The following is an 18,511-nucleotide window of genomic DNA, read 5'->3' as shown; positions in this document are numbered from 1 at the left end:
TCCATTGCACCATTCAGCAGAATCCTGCTTGGCAGAGTAAATCTCTTCACTTGATTATTGGTTTAGTTTTGAACAGTGGCATTTGATAGAAGAATTGACTGTTATCAGTTTTAATTGATATATAAAACACTAATTAACAACCTTATATATATCCAGATGATTTTGTGGTTTTGAGTCCAACTTGTACTGCTCTCCAAATATCCAAAGAGATAGAGGAACAGCCTTCTTTAAGGCGAATAAATGCTCAAACGACTTTCCATACAGTGTTCGCTTGTCGTCAACGCGCAGGAGGCAGAGGAGCGTGAGCCGATTGCGTCCCCTTAAAACTTAAGCAGTTTGGTGTGTTCCTTTAACTCGTACATAAGAAGGAACAAAATACTTTTTTTTTGTTCTTTTAGCGATGCAAAAACAACCGGAGGTCACACTGATAGCCGACTCTCATGATGTTTTTGAGCGTCAATGCGCATTTTACTGTTCCAAGTAACGTATTCATCAACTCCCTGCAGGCCAAGCAGAAAGACTAACTACCTCTGTAACCGTGGTTACATGCACGAGAAAATGCATTTTCCGGACTTACACGCTCATTTTGCCCGTCACAAGAAAACTTCTTGTGTTAACTAAAAGCCGTGTGTGTAGATTTATGTTGCGAAACGAGCCTTTTGTGAGAAATTTGCGTCATTGTGTTTATGAGGTGGCTTTGTTGGTGAAAACACACACTTTGTGAAGCGTCAATTGACGAATTTAGGGTTTGATTAGATTACGCATAACTAATTGCTCAACAAAAATATATTTATGTGCATTGATTGGTGCCACACTGCAAAAACAAGTATTTATTGTGTCATTTCTACTGCAAATATCTTAATGCATTTGAAATGAGACAAATCTGACAAATAATTCTTTGACCAAGACATCCTTAATTAATTAATTAATTATTTTTTTTATTGTTTTAACAAAGTTCTACTTCTTATCCCAAATTTTTGTCAAAAAAGACATTTTAGCGTGTTTTAAGTGAACAAATCTGCCAGTAGAACTATCACTTTTTTATCAATAGTAAGGAATTATTGACTTAACCAAGCTCCTATGTGTTGCTGAAAAGCTCTTATGTGTTGTAAGTTAATTCTGTCTTATTTGAAGTGTATTAAGACACTTGCACTAGAAATGAATGAGAGAAAATGTATTTTTTTTCATCAGAGTGCAGATGCATATAATTTGGTTTTGTGAGTGAGGGAGGCTGAATATCCAAAACAGCACTTCCACTTTAATATCAAATCCTGAAGTTTGTGGTTGAAAAAAATGAAGAAATGTGAAAAAAGCTCCTTTTGCAAGGTAGCTAAATCTAAATTCTGGATGACCTGGAGCTCAGAGTTCAGGTTTGAGGAGAAGACTCTGCAGAGATTTTCACCAGAGACGTCGCTTTGAGGTGACACTGCTAACCACCAACCACTGTGTGCCCCAGAATCACATATGCCTCTTTAAAAGTTCAGCTTGAGCAGGCGAATAAAGTCAGAGCTTGGGAGTGAAGACCGCTGAGCGCCCAACATGCACACATCCTGAGAGCAGCTTTGCTTTGCTTCCTGTTCTGTGTGGCCTCAAAAACAGGATACAGAAAGATGGGGGAGCAGCTGCTCACTCGTCGGTTGACTCAGCTCTGACTTCAGGTGGTTGTTTACGAACTTTCCCTTCAATGAACCACTCCGGGTCTCCACGCCGCAGACTCTGAGGGCTAACAAGGTTACAGATGATGGTTCTGCTGAGGCAGAGGAAGAAATGAGTAATTCACCGTACTGTACCTCTGCTTTGGCTTCCCCCCGCTGTGTGTTTATAGAAGAGAGGTCTGAACTGCAGGCTGGTGGGAATAACAATAATATCAGTTCCTGACCTTTTGAAACCAACAACAACTTGGCCACATTTACATTTTTCGAAATGAATTGCTTTGAGGGCAGAGTATGGAAGGAAATCTTTCAGTGAATATCAGGGGGTTTCCCCTTCATTTTATTCACTGTAACATCAAAATAAGCATTTTATACCCATAAAGAAAAGGATGACACCATTCACTGTTAGCCGTCAGATGAGAATGGATCATCCAGGACTATTTGTTCCACTTCTTGGTTCCTAACTCACATCCCCATTCTTTGCAAACACTGGATCACTTCTCCTTTTAAAAGACGGGAAGGAAATCCATTCCTGTTTGTTTTGCTGTTTGGTTCAGGTATCCACAGAGTTTAAAAGAATTGCTGATTCAAACCTGCAGTTATTGTTTTTACCTTTTGGTGAAAAGAAAACAGAAGATGAAGCTGCTACATACAGTTCCCTCCACACTTAAACACATTTAAACAAAAATGTGTTTCAATTCTGAAACTAAATTGAATTTTTATTTTGGGAGTATAATCTGGTCAAATTCTGGAAGATTTAACTTTTAATTTGAGTTTATTTATTCAGAAGGGAAATAAATACCACATTTAAAATGAGTCTAGAAAAAGATAAACCTGGATTCTCTCCAGCGCCCCCTACAGGAACATCTGAGGATGCAAAAACACAAAATCTTACCAAGTATTTTTGGTCCAGTTTCTAGTGCAAATATTTTAGTGCACGTGAAATAAAACAAAATTAACTCACAAGTAACTTTTCCACAAATTAGGAGCTTGTTTTAAGTCAATAATGCCTTACTATTGATGAAAAAATGACAAAATTGATGAAAAAATTAGCAAAAATTCGCATAATAGGTGGACGGAACCTGGTGCTGCAAGGGTGGAGACCTTGTCCTGTTAGGCGACGGGGCCTGGATGATACCCGTGTTAAACGGACGGCGGAGTCCGGCGACGACAGGCGCTTAAATTCCATATCAAAAGTATGTTTTTATCCTTTTTTTTTGTCCAGAATCTCTTTCTCTTCAATGTCACATGCTGTTTTTTTTTTTTTTAATTATGTAAAGCACCTTGAAATGCCTTGCTGCTGAAATGTGCTATACGACTAAAATTTGATTGAAAAACTACTAGTTCCACTGGCAGATAATTGCACTTATTACTATTAATTTTCCCATATTATAAGTGCGATTCTATTCTTCCTTAGATCCCTTCTGATAAACGGTATAAATATGGTGGATTTTAGATGGCCTGATCCCTAAACCATGACACTTACACCTCCGTGCTTTATTTACTTATTTTCATTTCCAAAGAAACGAAGAGCATTTATTGGAACTGATCTAGAACTGATACCATATTTTTCCTGAAAGCTTTAACAGATTCATTTTGCTGTAGAAAGAAAGCAAAACTGTTAAAAATCCCCCCTCTCTCTCAAAGGGAATTTGCTCTGCTGGATTTTAGCGTCAATTCCCTGGAAATGACCTTTTATATTCCAGTGAATAGATCAAAAGATTCTCTGACAGGTCATTGATTTTGAAAGTGCATCTCGCCCTAACTTGAACTAATCAGCTCACTGAACTTTACTATATTGTTTAGCACCCTGTTTAGGATGAAAGCACTAATGAGTATGGCTTGGCTCAGTACCACAACCAACCAAAACATGGGATTATTAACAAGTTTACATGATTTATCTGTCACTCTTGGTGATGGCCTACATCATGTATCAAACTCAAGGCTCGGGGGCCAAATCTGACCCGCTATAACGTTTTATATGGCCCTCATATAAACAGAACCTTCAAAATAACAGTTGTGTGCTTAAATATTACTTTATCAATCAAATCAAAGACATTTTTTATCTGTATTCTGCCAAATTAGATCAATGAGAAAAGATTGTCAGTATTATTATCAGGCAAGCTGAGAACATCTTGTCTGATGGGTCACATGTGCTCGCATCAGAATATGTTCCAAAATAGTGGTTTATCTATTTAGTCATGTTGGACTGCTAATTGAACAAAACTGGGAAACTTTTCAAAAAGGAAAACAGACAAAAATCAAAATAAAACAGATTAGGATTTATTTCAAAATGCATTCAAACACATGCATCGAGTGGGGCACAAGAAACCAACACCATGTCGTTACACTGCAAAACTGAGTTACTTATGTTTGGTCTTATATCCTGCACCACACAAAACAGAGAAAATCTCAGAATATTTTCATGTGCATCAAATCACTCACATTGAGTAATATACCCCTTGTAGCTACCACATGTGCTTTTATAGTTTAAGTTAAGTTTTTCCCACCATCAGAATGGTTAAAGTGCAACACGACTGAGTGTACATACATCCATACGGACAGTGGCGGCTGATCCCTTAATGTTGCCCTGGGCGGACCCCCTTGTTCTCCATCCCAACAACAGTTTAAGGTTAAAATGTCCTTTGTTCCATTTGTAATTTAACAAACAGAATAAATGTTTCATAAATTCCATTTATGAGCCATAGACGATCAAATACAGCCACAATTCATTAAAAAGACAATGGAAAATACACAAGAGGCTGCAAATCCTGTAGATGTATTTTCCTACAATGACTACCTCGTATTGAAGGGACATGTGAGGAAGTAAAATGAAACCTGTTTGGGGCAAAACTGTAGAAAACAAAACAAACAAAAAAATAGTCAAGTGCTTAGGTGTTCCCAGTTATGTGCTGCCCTGGGCAGTGTGCCATACAAACCACATAAAATAAAAACAAATAAAAATAAAACCAAGAATGGCTGCCTATGATCAAATAAAAATGATTTAAGGCTGAAGTTTACAGATCTAAAAATTAAGCAAAATGTTTAAATAATTTTCTAAAATTTCCTTGAAATTACAAAACATAAATAGCTTCTAGTTTTAGGAGAGTTTTGTTTGGAGGGTTTTTATTAATATCTATACATTCCTTTATGCTATCAGTTAATCACACAAATCTGGAGACAAACAGTTTAATTGTCATCAGGCAGTTCCCAGGACACCTGACAGTCAGTCAAAACCCTGTAAACAGTAATGGACGCCATTTTCTGCTCAGCAAATCTGAATTTACTGGACTTAAATGAGCCTCTTAGAATCTTTTACTGCAATGAACGAGTTGCTACTGTTAGCACCCCCACATTTACATATTTGTAATAAATAAATGTATGTAAAAACACTTGATGGCTCTATGACACAATCTGTTTTGCAAACAGGGGACTGCAACCTTTAGCTCTTTAGGGACTAAAGGTTAATTTAAGTTTGGGCAGATTTAACTAAGCAGTGTTTCAGCAGTTACTCTGTTTTTATGTAATTTAAAGGGGCAGTATTATGAATTTTCCTGGACATAGTGCCATTTTTTTGCACAATTAAGTAACTATGTTACCTTTAGTTGTTATGAAAATGCTATACATATTTAATATGACTTAAAGGAAATTTGACTTTGTAGTTTAGTGCCTTGAAATTGGATCCCTGTCTCTTTAAAATCTCCTTTTCTCTGCCTTCAGAAAGTCATCACAACATGGCTCCTCTATTAACTCTTTAGCAACATAATTACCAGCGTTGCTCTGAGAAATAGCTTGTAAAATTGGCTCAGCAAATGCTCAGGTGTTGCTAATAGCTGCTGGCTAGTCTGAAGGAGCTGAGTGGGGGAGGGCTGCTCTGCGAGGTTAAAGCTTGGAAGTTTGCCTCTAGGAGGAAGAGCTAAGTCCACTGACCAAATTGTTGCCATGGAGATTATAAGATTTCTCAAACATGCATGAAAAAATCAAGGTCAGCACTCCAGGTTTGTTTTTGATGAGGAAATAACATAATGATTTAAAAGTTGATTTCACATAATACCGCCCCTTTAAGAACCAAACTGCAGTAATAATAAGATTTTATTATCCCTATGCTTACAAAATCCTTTTTTAAAACTTCTATAAAAATATGAAATAGAAAAAAGAATCTTACTTTCATTCAAAAACTCAAAACAATTACAGAAACTGGCTTATCATTTTTGAAAGTTTCGCAGCTCAGAATAAATTGTATGAAGGAGGAAAAAGTGCAGAAATGACTTGTTGAATTTTAAAGGGTGCTGACCCCTGACCTGAAACGTTTCTATAGAGTTTGACCTTTGTATTTTGAGTTTTTATTATCACTACTCAGCATTAGTCACACTTTACCCTCCCTCAGTAGAAGAAAGGTTTAAGCTAAATTAACATCTACTTGCAGTAACTTTACTCCACTTTCAGAAGTTTCCAACCCTTAATTTAATATAATTTATTTAGTGAGGAAAAAAAAATTCTCATTCATTATTGGTTGTTGTAACAATGTCACAAATTACTTTTACCCTGAACATTTCCTCTGAAATACACACAACTGAATAATGTTTTTGTTTATGTTTTTTTCCCATGGGAAATAAATGTGTTACACAGAGACCCATTTCTCTTAACCAATGTTAAAAATTGATGAGAACATTCCGTTTAAATGACGTAAGTCCGTCTGGAAATGGCCTGCAGAGGCTTGTCTACACTCACAGCCTAGGCAGTAATGGAAAAGATTAATTTAACTGGAACTGCACAAACCACATTTTTTCCTGAAATTATGCTACTTCAGTGAAAGATTTTCTATCTTTACCAAGAATGGGAATAAATGTGGAGGGTGGTAGCAACAGGTTAAACGGTTTATACCAAATAAACTGATACGTAAAGTTCTTTCTCTTACAGATGACGCACCATCACTCTTCTGGGCATTTGTTTCATGTTTGCAATTTGAGAAAATCTAATAAAATAAATTATTTTCACCCAAACTTAGCTCATGAAAGTGTTTCTTTAAAAAACAACAACACATAAGCATTGATTCAATCACAAGGATAGCTGGTACATTGTTCTCTTAAAGGATAAGGAAAATGATTTTAGTGAGAAACTTGGCATATTTGGCTGGTTTTTGAAACAAAAAGATTTAGTTTAGCTGATACTCAGACATTTATGATCTCTTTTGATCCTGAAACTCTCTGCTACATGTACATGTGCTGGTGTACCAATAAAAGAACGATCTCCAGTTTCTTAGGCAGTAAGTTGGAAAAGTTTTCCAAGCAGAACGTTTCGATTCCCGAATCGTCAGCTGATAAAAAGCCAAAAGCAAACAACAAAGGCTTTTTCAATGGAGGCAAAGGTTTCTGAAACGGGAATGTGCAATAACATGAACCAATCGACCCAAACAGCTGTTACAACAGAGCCTGCAGGACTCTGCAGAAACAAAGAGAAAAGTCTGAGTCGCTAGAAACAAGAACTGATCAAACTTCATGAAGGATACCTGGAAAACTGCCTGCTTGGAGAACCAAAACATTAAACTAAACAAAATATGTCTAACTAAAATCTAACTTGAATGTAGTTTTTCATATTGTAAAGTAAATAATTATAAAATTGAATCTGGCATAATTCTATTGTCACACAATTTTGATCTGCTGAAACAAATAAAACCTAAAATACACTCGTTCAGATATGTTTTTGGTCTCTTTCAGTTTCTGAGAGGAATTTGAGTCTCTAGTGGGTAAAAGCAACAGAGTGCTTTTGTGTTGCTTCATCCTCAAAGGTAAAATGTAAAAAGTTTTTACTACCGTGAAAGATTTAGTACCAGTCCTTTCTAACAACCAGAAATTTCAGATTTAAAGAGTAAAAGCAAGTGAGGTGGATTAGCAGTACTTCACAACGGATGATGTCATCCAGAACTTTTCCGTGGAGAATCAACTCAGCTGTCCAGATATTGAGTTATTAGCGGATCTTGTCAGTCATAAGACTGTCATACAGCAACAGTCTTCAGTCAGAGGCCGTTTCGGATTAGTTGCAAGACTGACAGCTGCCAGAGAACTTCCTGCCCACAGCATCGCCGTCTACAATGACTCTGAAGATATTTTGATGATTATTGTAGTTCACTTTTTTTGTTGTTGAAGTGCTGGAAACAAGTGTGACAGGGACATTTTGAGCTCTAACTGTGCTTTCATTCAAAAACGTAAACATCGCAAAAACGTGACAGCAATTAAACAGTGATGTTGAACTGTCACGACACTGTGGGATTATTAACTTCTGGTTATGGAATAATGAGCAGCAGTTTCAGAAGGGCAACCAGAATATCACTTCAAAAATCTAAAGGCTGACACAGAGATCTAGTTGTGCTTGCTTATTTCCATAACAGGCATTTACAGAAAGTTAAAAAAAAAAGAAAAACCTTTACTTTTATAAAATCAGAAGAACGTGTGCTTGAATTTTCTAACTTCTTGTTTGGAACCTTTTAAAAAAATTGTCAAGTTTTCAGCAAAAACTAGCAAATTTGGTGAGGGAATTAATAGCAGCTGTTTTGAACTGAAAACTGCTGGTATATGAGCTACAGAACTGTGCAAAAGTCTTCAGTCACTGCTGATTTCGTTCTTTCCAGTTCTTGCAACCTTTAAATGTGGTTCAGATCAGTTTTTCTCCAGAGTTTCTAAAGGTCTTACTAAATATTTCATGTGCTCAGAAATGAGGGGAAAGGGGCAAATAAAGGAATGATTAACAGGCCTAAAAACACATCCACAGCACATGAACAGTATGTGAAAGGCATGTCATCAAGGAATAGAAAAAATTTAAGCAAAGAGACGAAAGAGACGTCAGAAACTCTGGAAAACTGATGATCCAGATCACATAGATCTGGAAGGAAATAATGAGGGACGACTCAACACTTTTGCACAGTGCTAAGTGTGCACTGTACGTTTTTGGCAGTGATCCTCGATGTCATGCTGACTGAAGCTGCACACATGCATTAGGGAGGCCATGTTGTGTCCAGTCTCCACCATCATCGTCGCAGTTTGTCTTTGAAGTACGTGAAACCGCTCTGAGGTTTGACAATGTGAGAGATGTTCGTCATGGTCTGGTCTCCATGAAGCACAACAAGCAACATGACAAATCTGTTTATAGTCAGTGAAACAGAACCGAGTGTTTTTGGATCTTCTTCACGACCAGACGTGAATAATCTTTCAATCCCTTGTGTTGCTTTTGTGTATCTTTTCTGCAGAATGTCTCCTCAACATGTATTGTCCCTGGACTTCACGTCATCGCCCTCCTGCTCCAAAGGAAAGTCTGCTTCCGACACGCTGGCATCAACACTCAGGATAGCAGACGTGTCTGAATCGCTGCTCATCGGGGGCTGGTTCTCACCTGGAGGGTCAAACAAAGGTGAGTCAACATCGCAAAACACAAAGTCTTACAAAGTATGTGTGGTCTAATTTCTACTGCACACTTGAAATAAGACTAGACAAACTTTACAATAACTTAGAAAAGTCCTTGTCTGTATTCTGTTGACTTACTACCCCCTTGTGGTGGGATTTGAGTTAGATTTTATGGCGTCCTATATTATGGCCAAAAAGTCAAGCATGGTCGCCCACAGCATGTTATCATCATTTTTAAGTCTTTAAGTATCTTTGTCTGTAAATTAACAAATTTTATGGCGTCAGAAAGTTGTTTTGATTAGTAGTAATTAAGTTTAATTAGTCTAATCTGCCTAATACTTCTGTGTTAGCTGTAGCTTAGCTAACTGTGTTGCTAGCTAATATAAATATGCATTTACAGTCTGTCTAGCATAGCGTGCTGCCTGTGTGAGGACAGAATAGTGATGCTGTGCGAATGATAGAAAATACCAAGTCAACTCAAACGTTCCCATCCAAACCTGATTAAAATTATTTAGTACAAAATTCATGCCTCTGATGATAATATTCAAACTATATAATCAAGAAGCAAGTCTTCTGCACAGCTTGCAATTAACCTTTTTAGCCACTTGGTGGCAGCAAATTTTTATTTTTATTTTTACATCCCTTATGTTTTCAGTTATGAGTTCAGGTCCATATTTCAGGCTAAAACTTTTCCACAGTGACGTGTTGGTAATGCGATGAAGCAGGTGTAACCTGTAGACGTACAGCTTGCAATAATGTGGCTCTGTCCTGCCTGCGACGTCATTTCTTGGTAATGATGGAGTTGATGCAGATCCATCACCCTTCCTGCAGGATCCAGCACCACTGAACTCTCGTTGACTGTGATTTCACTCGCAGCGCTGATGGGGTTGGTCAGAGGACCCCCAACACTTGTCTCGTAATCTGGGGGAGTCTCACTGGTGCAGTCAGCACTGAACTGGAACAGATTAAACATGTGTTTAGCTTCTTACCAGCCTTTAAATAGGAAATAGCATCAGTTTAATGATGCAGTAAATAAGTAAACCAAAAACGTAGCTTACAGGAATTCCCAGAGCTTTCAGGATGTTTATTTTGCACATCGGACACGTTCTGTGGTCTTGCAGCCATGGATCTACACAGTGTTTATGGAAGACATGTCTGACCAGACGAGATGAAACATACACATCAGAAACATGGTGAACAGTGGACCGTCTAAAGACTGGTGGCTCTGCTGTGTGTGTGATCAAATCGATGTTAAGGCATTCGGTGGACAGAAAACTCACCTGCAGGGTAATATCCTCACAACGTCATTAGGTTTGTAGCATTCAATGCAAACTGCACAGTTGTCAAAGTCTGGTTCAGTTTCCTTAAACACAAACAAAACACCAAGAGGCTAAATTCCAGTGTTTTCAAGAAAAAAAATCTCAAAGCAGTAAGCAGCACACTCATATTAAAATGCCATGATCTGGTCATATCTTAAGTTAAAAAAAAGACCAGGATAAACAATTTCAAAGCTTGTTCCTACTTAAGGTGAAGTTTATCCTGTAAACCTCACCTAAAACAGTTTGAAGGAAAAATTTTAACTTCACATCTAGACTTGCTGGTTATTTGTCTGCCTTGCAAAGTTTCACAATCAATAACCATTACAATCATCCTATATGTTTTAAGTCATGAGCTTTTTGTTATTTTTTATTTTAATTACAAAGTGTGCAGAATCTGCTTTACCTTGTCTCCTTTCTTTAAAGTGCGCACTTGAAGCTTACTGATGGCCTTTTTAGCAGCATCTCCCAAACGCCTCTGCAGGCAGAAAACACACAAAAACAACACAGAAATGGTCAGAGGCGTCTTTCTGCGGCAAATATGCTTGAAAAGCCAACAAAAAAAATTAAGCCGTGAAGAAAACCAGCATCTCACTGATTTGCTTAATTTAGAAGATTTGCAGCAGATTTTAACAGATTTTAATGGTTTTTATCTCCATCTTGTGTTTTGCCTGTTATGCAGCAGATAACAGGAAGGCTAAATGTATTACAATTATGTTTTGTCTATACAAGCTTTTAACTGTTTAAAAGTAAGAGTTCTTTTAACTGAAACTGGAATTGGTATTTGGGACTGAACATCTTCATGTCATCTGTAAAGAAGTGCATTCATAAATAAGGAGAAGAGCAGCAGCCCTAAAGTGGATCCCTGTGGTTTGCCCATTTCACAGATTTGAATAGCAGACCTTAAAACATGGATGTCCAACATTATTTTCCATTTCTGTGTGAGAAATTTAACTTGCATAAATGAACTTCTTACAAAAATTGAGATAATATCAAAATGCTCTGAAGGGTTGCGGTCGGTCATACCTGGTTGCGGTCTCGTGCGTTAGCGTAGCGGAACCTCTGGATGTAGTAGAACACGAGCCAGGCGAGTGAGATGATCATGAGGACGATGAAGGAGATGGAGACAAACACCACAGACGTTCTGCTCACATATTTCTGCAGGTTGCGCGTTCCCACACTGATGTGAATCACCACCACAAAGCGCTGCTCCAGCAAATTCACAATCTCCCGACCTTTAGGTTCAGGGATCATGATAGCCACGATGTCGCCTGTATCTGTGCAACACATGAAGCACAACAAGACTTCACAGCCTTAGCAAAAATGTTGATTTCTCCTGGAAGGAGTTCCAACTGAATGTAAATGTATGTTGTGTTTTCAGACCCAGCCAAAGCACTGTGAGAAACGTTGGGCTGATTGCTGGGAGCTTAGATGAAGAAGCTCAACCAAATCCTCTCTTAAAGGCTTCCTGCCAGCAACCATCTGTTGATTTATGCACAACTAGGATTTTCTATCACAACACTAAAAAGCTTCTTTCCATCTTTGCATCAAAAAAATGTACAAAAATGTTACGAAATACAGTTAGGATGTACAGGTATAAAATGAACTAAGTGTTTTCAGTCAACTGATTCTATTCAGACCCATTGACGGTAGAAGTCAGACAGTGTATTATTTAAACCTTAAAATTCTGAAATTTATTTAATATTTCAACATTATGTTCTTTCAACATGATGCCATGTTTTTGTGAACTTCAAAGTGCGGATGGTGTTCTCAGGCTTGCAAACCTTCATTTTTTTCCTCCAAATGTTATGATGGTCATTGAAGTCTCAGTAGACCGTAGGACATTGCTCCAAAATGAAAATTTTAATTTAATGAAACACCTTGAACTACAACTTCAATGACTTCCCCAAACTGAGAGATTGGATTTAAAAATCTGTGGAGCAATTCTGGACGTGTGATAGGAAGATGACAAGAGAAAAACATCGTGAGTGACTACCGAAGCTCTGCTCCCTCTTCTGTAACTTAGATAATGATTCCAAGAACTGTTTAGCAATCGGAGCACAGTTACATCACTCTCCCTCTGTTGCCTGTGTGTGACAGAGAATCAGACAGTCAGGGAGGCTCCCTGCGGTGTTTCATCCATTTGTCACTCCCCATAAACGGCGCCTCATCACCAAACAAAACTGGGGTTCAAACAGATAATGATCCTGCAGAGCGAAAGCACGTTTCCTGAAGCGTTCCAGCCTTTGAATCCCACACATTAGCAACATTTGCAGCACTTGGGTGCCTTTTGCCTGTCACACTGATTATTCCCTTTATGTAACGAGTCTCTTGTAAAATGTTCACAGTTGCTGCTCGTGTGGTATTCTGGTAAAAATATCACTAATGTCACAAATTATTTTATTAAACACTAAAGCAGACTTTGTTGAGAAGTTTTACTGTTGCTTTTCTGAGGTAGAACAAGTATATGAGATACCTCTCTAGCACCAAGAGTTGACCCTGGCATGAACTGGAAACTTGTAGCTGTCAACATGGACAAGACAGGTGACTTTGTTTAGCCATATAGATATTACATATTATACATAACTAAATCCTCTTTCACCTTATCCTCCTGACCACCAGTAGTTCATTTTGTCCTCTGTAGAGGACGTTTCTAAACTTGAATATCCCCCACCCCCTGCATTCTACTGAATTCATTCCTTTTGGTATCTACAGAGGACATTTAGGGCTTTTCAATGATACCACATGTGAAGGGGTGGGGCTTTTGTACGTACCTTTTTCTCATTCATCAAAATGTCGTTCATCAGTACTACCACATTTTATGGGAAGAGACAAAGTAAGTGCATAAAACTTTTTATTGTGCAAATTTTGGTTTAAAATTTTGTTGGAATATTCTAAATAAGTCTTTTAGCAGCATATTAAAACATTCTATGAATTGTTTTGACTGTATTTTATTGTATTTAAAAGTTGAAAAATTGTCCTCTGTAATGGACACATCATATTTCAAAAATAAAAACTTTTTTTTCCAAAAAAATATTTTCAGTATTCTAATTACCTTACAAAGACTGTGGGATTTAAAAAAAAATGGTGATTGTACAATATATTTTTTCCTGGTAGTCAGGAGGATATCCATGTTTATGACACAGTTTTAGTCTCCTGTGAATCAGTGCATCAGCTTATGGGTCAGATTAATGCAGATAAGACAGAAGACACACCAGAAATGCTCAGCTAAATATCAGCACTCACTCAAACTCAATGGGGCAAAAGACCAGAGAGCAGACAAGAAACCTGCGTGTTGTTTCGGACTTGCAATCATGTAAAGTCTGTTACTAAATCAGCCTGCTATTATCTTAAAAAATGTTGCCAGAATAACGGCAAACATGTGAAAACAGCATGAAGAAAAATTGGTGCATGCTCTTATTTTATGCAAATTAGACTGTAGTTGTTTTTTTTACTTGGTTTCTATAAAATAGAAACAAAAAAATCAATTACTTAGCCAGAATGCTGCTGCCACAGTCCTCACCCTCCCCTGAAAAATGGACTTCATGAAACCTCTTTCTGTTTATGAAAGAGGTTTGAAAGATGTGTTATTGGTCTATGAAGCACTTTGGTCTTGGGTCAAAATCCATTTCAGAGATGCTTGTCAACCATCATCAGAGATCCTGCTAATCAATGTTCCCAGGAGCAAAACTAAACCAGCTGAGGCTACATTTAGTTTTTGATGCTCCACACATCTGGAACAAAATCCTTGAAAACCTGAACTGTTAGAACCTTTTGGTTGCTTTAAATCAGGACTGAAAAACATTTTTGATTTTGGTCAAAGAATCTGACTAACAAACTGATGAGAGATCAAAGAATAAATTCAAAGATAAAATTGCATTTCAAATCTCAGTTTTAACATTTGTTTCTTCTCATGCAACACTTTAAACAGAGGGAGTGTGATGTCACTGTGCTCCGATTAAACTTTGAGACGCTTTCAGCTTTTTGTTGCTTTTTTTGTCTCTCCGTTGATATTCTGTAAATTACTTTGAATTGCCCTAAGTGTAAATTTTTGTGACCCACAAGGACGACGGCGTATTAAGGCCCACCTAAGAAAATAAAAACAATAAAATTACAAGAATAAAGGCATAATATTATAAGAATGAAGTCATAGTATTATGAGAATAAAGTCATAGCATGAAAAAAAGTCAATATTATGAGAATAAAGTTGTAAAATTATTACTTTATTCTTGTGTTTTGACTTTATTTTTGTCATTTATTTTTACATTTTTCTTAACATGGTCCTAATTCTTTGGTAAAAAGTTTTTACACCACTGCTGTAATCTGGTGGACATCTACATCTTGTCAAATGTTACATTTAGTAGCAGATTCAACATAACATCCGTTGTTTTGGTCTAAACAGACAGAATAACTCATTGTGACTGTCTGGGCATTAAAACTCCCTGACAGTGTTTGAATAGTTATCGTTTTGCAAATTAATATTTGATCTTTGTAACTTTAAACATCTCCACATGCACATTTATGGTTTTATTGGCCATGGCCATGAATTAATGCATGGCCATGGCCATTAATGCATGGCCATGGCCATGCATTAATTCCCATGGTGGGAATTAATGCATCTCCGCAGCTCAACAGAGTAATTTAAAGGACAAACTCTGTAAAATACAATAATCTATGCACCAACTTTGAGCTTTATGTCAACTGAAATAACTGTAGAGTTGCTTAATGATGTGGGATTTATCTTATCGTCCTCCTCAAAGAAACTGACAGTAAATCATAAGGAAACCATCTGAAAGAGACACAAAACTAATGAGAACAAGGTTCCAGATTCTTTCGGCAGAAATATGAACTCAAAGGGAAAATGTGTAAATGTGGTTAATTATAGCAGCCACCTTTTATATTCGTAGTATTTTTACAAATACTTAGCCACATTCAAAATAATGTTTCATACTGTATGGCATAAATTGTTAATGTTTGATTTAATGTTTTTACAGTGTCGTATACAAACCCAACTGAACTTTGTTTAATTATGGAAATATTAAGGTTCCATATGAACAATTGCTATGAAAAGCAGCTGGTTGCTGAACATGTTCTTACCAAAAATAAGAAAGATTGCTGTACAGTGAACACCTGCCTGTTTGTGTTTCACTATTTGCAGATTTGCTTGCAGAGCATATCTAAAATTTTCAAAGAAAATGCAGATTAAGGAGCTGAAATATACTGCTAAAAAAAATAAAGGGACACTTAAACAACACAATATAACTCCAAGTAAATCAAACTTCTGTGAAATCAAACTGTCCACTTAGGAAGCAACACTGATTGACCCGACGAGGGTCCCCGTTGTCAATCAGTGTTGCTTCCTAAGTGRRMAGTTTGATTTCACAGAAGTTTGATTTACTTGGAGTTATATTGTGTTGTTTAAGTGTTCCCTTTATTTTTTTGAGCAGTGTACTTTGGCACAATGCTACTTGACATTGTGACATTTGCAAAGCAGCCAATCTGGGAGCGGCATTTGTTTTCTTTGGTGCCGTTTGGCTTTTCGAAAGGAAATAAGAAAGACTGTAGATTTTAGCTTCTGTGGTAGCGCCAAGATTGTTTTCACTGTGCGTATTAAATTGTTACTGAACTATTGAAGCCTTTTCCTCCCAACATCTGTTAGAACTCTACTGATCTTTTGCTCAAACACTCTTAAAGCACCAGGTTTCTGTTGAATCTTAACGATGGCCACACCTTTATGAAAAGTAGCAACAGGCTGATAACACACTGTCAACAAATCAGACTCTGACAGCAACACCAAAACAACAGAGAGCAACTCCGGGTTTTGGAGTTGCACTTGTTGACGCAGAGGAAAGCACTACCAGTTAGTAATTTTAAAGGGTCAGTATTATGTAAAATCAACCTTTTAGATCTTATCATGTTATAATGTGAATCAAAAACATATCTGGAGTCCTGCTATGATTCTGTCTGTCATGCATGTTTGAGAAGTCTTTTCATCTCCCAGGGAAGCTGCTTGGGGTATAAAATGTTTGGTGTTACAGTCTCCAGATCAAGCTTCCACCTCACATAAAACCGCTACCCACAACTCCCCACTCTGCTCCTTCAGACTAGCGGCAGCAGCAATTAGCAAACACCTGGTGGAACTGAGCACCTGCTGAGCTCATTATATGAGCTACTTCTCAGTGCAACACCCATAAGAACGTAGTAAACAGCTTAATGTAGAAATGTTGTGATGACATGCTGAAGGCAAAATGTCAGAAAGAGCAGAAGCTTCTTAAAGAGACAGAGGTGCAATTTCAAGTCCTTAAATTGCCAAGTCAAATTTCTTTTAAGTTACGTTTGATGTAATATAGTTAATTAATTGTGCTATGAAATGTCACTGGAACGTACATAATACTGCCCATTTAAGAGGTGATTATTTTTTCACTATGAACCAGACTGGATTTTAGACCTCTTTTTTTTATAACATGATTATTTTCACTCTGTAATCGAGTTTAATCTGGTTCTCTTTCTTGGAATGGAAATGAGATTATTTACCATCTGAAACCTGACTCCTGAGCTCCAGTCAGCATCTGAACTCAGAGGAAACTTGTCCTTGGGGATCCAGGTCATTGATTCGGTTCTTCAGCCAGATCATTCATTCATAATATATCAGATGCCACTGATTCAGGAGACCTCAGAGGCCCCAGCTCCAGGATCTATTAATCACCCTCTAAGTTTCGCGCAGTGATTAGTGAGAGCCGCTCCGAGGCCTCGCTTAACCAGCCGGACACCTGTAGGAAGATCCGTCTTCTCTGACATCACCGCAAACTGAAAATCTCGGCGTTTCTGGTCCGATTCGGACCGGTTTCCTCTTACCTGAGTGGGGCATCGTGATGGTGTCGTTGGCACTGTTGTATATAACAACCGCAGACGCGTTGCTGTTTGCGGCGTTGCGGATTTTCTCCCTGAATGTGCAGTTTCCCTCAGCCACCAGCGCCACCCAGGCCGTGTTCTGGGGGACCGGGGGAAAGCGGACGTTCGGGTCGCAGCCCTGTCTGTCCTGCGGGAGGCCGGGGATCAGAACCCGACCTCTGGCTTGTCTCTTGGGCGAGTGCTCTCCGTACCGGCCGCACTCGGTCTTCTCCGTCCGGACCTCCGAGGAAACAGGGTCCAGGTAGGTGATGTTGACGAAGGCCGTGTACCACTCCTCCTTCTCTGCGGCCGTGAAGTCCAGGCAGAGCAGCTGGACGAAGCAGAAGGACAGCAGCCAGGTCCACAGAGCCAGACTGCGGCAGGCTCGGAGGAGGGACGGAGCCATGGTTCGGCTGATGGATGGACGGACAGATGGCGTGTTCAGGGCTAAACTCGCATCACAACTGCTTCAGAGGGAAGTGACTTTAAAAAGACATGAAAACCTCCATGATGTCCGAGGTCCGGCTCCAACAGGCTGACAGAGTGGCAGTTTGCGTGGAAGCAGCCACGGAGCATCTCAGAGAGGGGTGTGCATTGTGTTGTTGTTCAGCGTCAGCTGGTGGGCGTGGCTCTCAGGAGGGACTCTTGTTGACTGAGCCGATCCAGTGTGCGATCTTTTAAATGAACGGACTGTCCTTTTTTTTTCTGACAATGTTTAATGTATGGAATCGTTTAACTGTGAAAGCTGGAAAATGTATACATGAGCATTATCTTGTTAAAATGAGAACGTTTCTCGCTAAAATTGATTAGGACAAGATTTAAATTTTATTAAAAAAAAAAGTTTCTCGTTTAAATGAGAAAGGTGTAAAACAACACCTTGCAGGACGTTGTTTTGAAGAAAATCAAAACAACGTCCTGTTGTTTTGATTTTCTGACAGATGATGACTTTAAGAAGTCATCATCTGTCAGATGAATGCATTAATGCAATCATTTTGATTCGTTAATTACATAGATTTTAAGAATGCATAAAAAACTTAAACCAATTAATTGCATCTTTTTTTTCTTCTATAAAAAGTCCCACTCTTGAACTGTATTGTATTGTGTTGGTGGTGCGCCTGATAAAGACTATAAAGCCGTTCCTCTTGGCCAAGCTAATGTCAACAAAGTCCTAATTTCTAAGGAAGAATATGTGACAAGTTGTCTAATATGATGATCTCTCCCGGATCATTTAGCTTATCAGAGCCAAATGATCCGG

General features: G+C 38.2%; 1 protein-coding gene across 1 annotated transcript; it reads right to left on the bottom strand.

Moving 5' to 3' along the window:
* Positions 1 to 5,363: 5,363 nt before the first annotated feature.
* rnf150a (ring finger protein 150a) lies at positions 5,364 to 18,065 on the bottom strand. Its single transcript, XM_008419899.2, has 7 exons — positions 17,221 to 18,065; positions 11,392 to 11,642; positions 10,772 to 10,843; positions 10,330 to 10,412; positions 10,108 to 10,204; positions 9,794 to 10,004; positions 5,364 to 9,038 (listed from the first exon to the last, which is right to left on the bottom strand). Exons 1-7 carry the CDS (start codon positions 17,660 to 17,662, stop codon positions 8,905 to 8,907), a joined length of 1,290 nt encoding a protein of 429 aa, XP_008418121.1. The 5' UTR covers positions 17,663 to 18,065; the 3' UTR covers positions 5,364 to 8,904.
* Positions 18,066 to 18,511: the final 446 nt, after the last annotated feature.

The sequence above is a fragment of the Poecilia reticulata genome, linkage group LG1 (genome assembly GCF_000633615.1).
Source record: "Poecilia reticulata strain Guanapo linkage group LG1, Guppy_female_1.0+MT, whole genome shotgun sequence".
Taxonomy (NCBI): Eukaryota; Metazoa; Chordata; class Actinopteri; order Cyprinodontiformes; family Poeciliidae; genus Poecilia; species Poecilia reticulata.
The sequence above is the reverse complement of the archived record's forward strand: the minus strand, read 5'-3'. Positions and strand labels throughout refer to the sequence as shown.